Consider the following 5,482-nt stretch of genomic DNA (forward strand, 5'->3'; position numbering starts at 1 on the left):
CCTAGGCTCCCACAAAGCCAGTACGTGTAGTAGGATCAAAAACCCCTTGCCATTGTTCTTGAGTTCTCAGTAGAACAGGACAGCTTTTGAGAGTCCATTCTGTCCTTCCACTTTATTGAGGAAGAAACAGGAGACAACATGTTTCCATCATGTTACCTGCTCTAGGCTGCCTGGCTCCCCAAGCTTCTCAGGAAGCTCCTGCTACAGATGCTACCACTGCATCCAGCTTTTCACATGGGTTTCAGGGCTGGAACTCAAGGAGTCAGGTGGACATGGTAAGCCCACTGTGAGCCCCCTGAGCTGCCTCAAGCTTTCCCCAGACAAGTCCTGCCAAGCAGCCCTAGCTAGCATAGAACTCCATTTGTAATCTTTGTTGGCCTTGAACTCACACTTGCTGGATTCAGACCATGTGCCACCATGGCCTACCACCGTACTCCCCACCCCCATTTTAAAAATAATTGAGACAAAGTCTCAATTGTATACCCAAGAATGGCCTTAACTGCATTCTCTTCCATACCTAGGAAGTGACTGTGCTGCCTACCCAACTTTGTTTTCCTACCTTATATTTTGAGACAGAGTCTCTGACTTGGACTTAGGAGCATAGGCTCTACTAGACTGACTGTCCAGTAAGTTCCAGAGATCCACCCGTCTCCTGCCTTTACAGCACTGGGATTATCTGCATGCATGGCCACCTCAGCTCTTTACAGAGGTGCTGGAGGTCAGACTCAGGCCCACTTCCACAGCAAACACGTCTCTGACTAAGCCACTCGAGCTCTTTTGACTTTTTCTTTAATCTTAATTAAAAATTTTTATGTATATGGGTGTTTGCCTGCATGTATATCTATGCATGCCTGGTATCCATGAAGTGCAGAAAGTTTGTCGGATCCCCTGAAGCTAGAGTTAGAGATGGTTGTGAGCCTCTGTGTGGGTGCTGGGAATCAAATCCAGGTTTTCTGCAAGAGCAGCAACTCCACCCCTGAAAGCTTTTTTAAAAGAGACATCCTGAGCCGGGCGGTGGTGGAGCACACCTTTAATCCCAGCACTCGGGAGGCAGAGGCAGGCAGATCTCTGTGAGTTCGAGTCCAACCTGGTCCACAAGAGCTAGTTCCAGGACAGGCTCCAAAACTACAAAGAAATCCTCTCTCAAAAAAAAGAGACATCCTGAAATTTATATAAAACAAGGACAATTTTAATTCAATGAGCCCTCATGAATACATTACTTGAGCTTAGCATCCACTGACATATTCTTACTGAATCATCTGCTTTTCAGTGTTCCTGCTTTCCTATAACAATGTAAATCTAATTCAGATATCATATCACGGATGTCTCAGTGTGTATCTCTAGGTAATTAGAGCAGTATCGTTCCTAATCACTGTGCTACTAGCATGCCTAATAAAATTAGCAAGAATTCCTTAATATGAGGCCATATAGAATATAGTCTACATACATATTGTTATTTAAAAGCTCAAGAAACCTATGAAATTTTCTATTCTTTGTTTGTTCGTTTGTTTGTTTATTTGTTTTAAGACAGGATTTCTTTGTAGCTTTGGAGCCTGTCCTGGAACTCACTCTGTAGACCAGGCTGGTCTCAAAATCACAGAGATTCACCAGCCTCTGCCTTCCAAGTTCTGGGATTAAAGGTGTGTGCCACCATGCCTGGTCTAATCCTATACATTCCTTAAATTCTGGGTGTCATCCCTACTTTCATGGGAGAAATGATATAAAAATCACAGAGTGTATTTATTTCGAGTTATTTATATTTTGAGTCGGGCTCACTATGAGACTCAGGCTAGCCTTGCAGTTATGTGGCTATGACTGTTGTTGACTTTGAGATCATCTTCCTTCTGCCTCCAGAGTATCAGGATTACAGGTATCCATTGCGTGTGTGTGTGTGCGTGTGTGCGTGTGTGCGTGTGTGTGTGTGTGTGTGTGTGTGTGTAGTGTGTGGGGTGGTTGGTTGGTTGGTTGGCATTTTGCTGTTTTATGTTCTTCTGAGACAAGGTTTGGTAGTCCAGGTTGGTTTAAGATTTGCTATGTACTTCTGATCTCTCTACCTCTAGAATTACAGATGTGCACCACTATCAGGTTTGTATAGCGCTGGGAGTCCAAGCCAGGGGTCCCTGCATGCACTGTACCAACTGAGTACAAACCCACGATGTTAGGTTTTTGTTTTGTTTTAAGATAGAATCTCAATGTAAGCCTGGCTGACTAGGAACTCCCTGTGTAGATCAATCTTGGCTTTCTGGTTTTTAAACCATTAAGTCATAGTTTTAGCTGGGTGTGATAGCACATTCCTGTTATTCCACTCTTGGGAGGCTGAGGTGGGAAATGGATGTGCCTTCAAAGCCAGCCTGGGCTTCACAACAAGTCAGTTTCATTGACAGTTCTTAGATGTAGGTTTTTAGAATTGAACTCAGGTCCTCATGTTTAAGAGGTGAGCTCTTTACAGTCTGAGATGTTTCCTGAGCCTGAACTCTAGTCTCAAAAAATGAAAACAAAAACAAGACAATGCTAATCAACCAAAACAGTGTCATGTTATTTCACCCAGGACGATCACATTCAACATCCTTTTGCTTCAATCTCCCAAATAGCTGCAGTCACAGGAATGTACCACAGTGTCCAGTGTCATGATCTTTATGAAGGAGTTAGGGCAGGACAGAGCAAACAGAGGAAAATAGAGCCCCTCATGTCCATAGTGCCCTCGTAAGACCTCTCACCCTATCTCCCCATCACACCAAGGCATCACCTTCATGCTCAGGGGTGTGGTGGGGTAATGTTTGTAAGGCACTGACTTTTAAGTCCCAGTGTTTAAATTTGGGGAGGATGTCATTTTAATTAACAAAAAGCAGTAAAATGAGTTCTTCAGGTCAAAGTACTGGGCTGTGTACTATCAATACTATTTGTTACTTTCCAAGATCTTGCATTTTATGTTGTAAAAATAACTGAATAAAAACATGGGCCGGGCATGGTGGTGTACACCTTTAATCCCAGCACAAAGCCGAAGCAGGTGGATCTCTCAGAGCTCAAGGCTAGCCTGGTCTACAAAGAGTGCCAGCACAGCTAAAGCTATCTAGTGTGTGAGACCCTGTCTCAAAAAATAAAAGTAGGCTATTTTCAAAACAGAGCTGCTCCTTTGTAAAGAGAATGGCTAGCATCCAATTTTATGTTTCTTTAAACATAAAAAGTAACCACTGAGGCTGGAAAAATGGTTGAGCAATGAAATGTGTGCTGATTGTGCAGAGGGCCTGAGTCCATTTCCCAGTACCCACTCTGGGCAACTCACAGCTTCAGCCAAGAGAGCTAAGGCTTCTGGCCTCCTCAGGTGTCCATACTGAGGTACACACACACACACACACACACACACACACACACACACACACACACACACAATTAAAAATAAAATAGTCTCTTAAAGAGAAAGAAAGTAAACATTGTTCTGGTTCCTCCAGGGTGTTTCAGTAAAGACCAGGTGTACTTGGATGGAATCCTTCAAATCCTTCGATTCAGAGAGTCCATAGACTTTCATCTGCTGACTGCCCTGGGCAAGGTGAGTGCACAGCGACCCAGCCCTCCAGCGCTCCCTGTCAGCATTGCCTTTCCTTCCATTGTGTGTGGTCAAACACTCAAGTTCAAACTGTTTGTTACTTTGTTGTTGTTGGAACAAGTTTCTTATTGTGACAACAGAAGGAAACTTTCTGTGTGATCAGTAAGAGACAGAGGAATAGAGAATTTGGGAAAATACCTTTTTTTTTTTTTTTTTTTTGGTTTTTCGAGACAGGGTTTCTCTGTAGCTTTGGAGCCTGTCCTGGAACTCCCTTTGTAGACCAGGCTGGCCTCGAACTCACAGAGATCCTCCTGCCTCTGCCTCCCAAGTGCTGGGATTAAAGGCGTGCGCCACCTTATGTGCATCTTTTTAAAAAAATAAAACAAAACATCTTTTTGGGTTTGCTTTTGGATTTTGTCTGTTATTGAACCAGGATCTCGTGCCAGGATAGCCTCCAAATAGATGTGCTGCTGAAGATGACTGAAAGCTTGTTTTGTTTTCAACACAGGGTTTCTCTGTGTATCTCTGGCTGTCCTAGGATCCACCTGCCTCTGCCTCCTGAGTGCTGAGGTTAAGGTGTGTGCCACTACCACTAAGCCTTTTATATTTTATTTCATTTTTTGGACAGTGCCTGCAAGAATTCTGGGCATGCACTACCATATCTATCTTTAAAAAGGTTTCCTCAGCCTGGAGAGGTGGCTCAGCGGTAAGAGCACTGGCTGCTCTTCCAGAGGTCTGAGTTCTACTCCCAGCACCTCATGCTCACAACCATCTGTTATGAGATCTGGTGCCCTCTTCTGGCCCACAGGCAGACATTCAGGCAGAACACTGTGTACACAATAAATAAATAAATGAAATGAAAAGGGTTTCTCTGTAAAAGTATGAAGGAAGCTGTAGTTGTGGCACTTTGCCTTGCTAACCTCTTCCGTGAGCAAGGATATTATCTAATTTATCATTAATTCATTATAACATTAAAATACATTTTCGAGACCAGCCTGGTCTACAAGAGCTAGTTCCAGGACAGGCTCCAAAACCACAGAGAAACCCTGTCTCCAAAAAACAAAACAAAACAAAAAAAACAAAAAAAAAACATTAAAATACAGTACCAATCTTGTTGCATGTGGCCGTCGGGGACTCAGATGACCAAGTGCTTTGACACTGAATGCTGACATTTGAAAGGAAGACATAACAGTGTGCTTCAAATATTCCAGAAACTGGGGACCTGGGGAGATGACTCAGTCCCTAAGAACCTTTGCTGTTCTTGCAAAGGACCTGAGCTTGGTTCTCAGCACCCCAGATGGAATGGTTCATAACCACCTGTAACTCTACTTCAGGGGACCTATTCTTTCTTTTGACCTCAGTAGGCACCTGCACTCACATGTATATCTGCACTCACATGCACATCTGCACTCACACGCACACCTGCACTCATACGCACACCTGCACTCACATGTATATCTGCACTCACGCACACCTGCACTCACACGCACACCTGCACTCACATGCACATCTGCACTCACATGCACACCTGCACTCATGCACACCTGTGCACACCTGCACACACACGCACACCTGCACTCACACGCACACCTGCACTCATGCACACCTGCACTCTCACGCACACCTGTGCACACCTGCACTCACATGCACACCTGCACTCACGCACACTTGCACTAACACGCACACCTGCACTCACATGCACATCTGCACTCACACGCACACCTGTGCACATCTGCACTCACATGCACACCTGTGCACACCTGCATACACGCATACGTGTGGACACCTGCACACACATGCACATCTGCACTCACATGCACATCTGCACTCACACGCACACCTATGCACACCTGCATACACATGCACACCTGCACTCACGCACACCTGCACTCACGCACATCTGCACTCATGCACACCTGTGCACACCTGCATACACAT

General features: G+C 44.8%; 1 protein-coding gene across 2 annotated transcripts in view; it reads left to right on the forward strand.

Moving 5' to 3' along the window:
- Positions 1–5,482, forward strand: part of Kiaa0895 (KIAA0895 ortholog) — a 53,890-nt gene that overhangs the window by 40,247 nt on the left and 8,161 nt on the right. For both annotated transcript variants that reach the window (XM_005346950.3, XM_013346268.2), the window contains one exon: positions 3,450–3,547. In XM_005346950.3, the coding sequence (XP_005347007.2) occupies positions 3,450–3,547 (98 nt within the window). The remainder of the gene's footprint in view (positions 1–3,449; positions 3,548–5,482) is intronic.

Source organism: Microtus ochrogaster, chromosome 5, assembly GCF_000317375.1.
Source record: "Microtus ochrogaster isolate Prairie Vole_2 chromosome 5, MicOch1.0, whole genome shotgun sequence".
NCBI lineage: Eukaryota > Metazoa > Chordata > Mammalia > Rodentia > Cricetidae > Microtus > Microtus ochrogaster.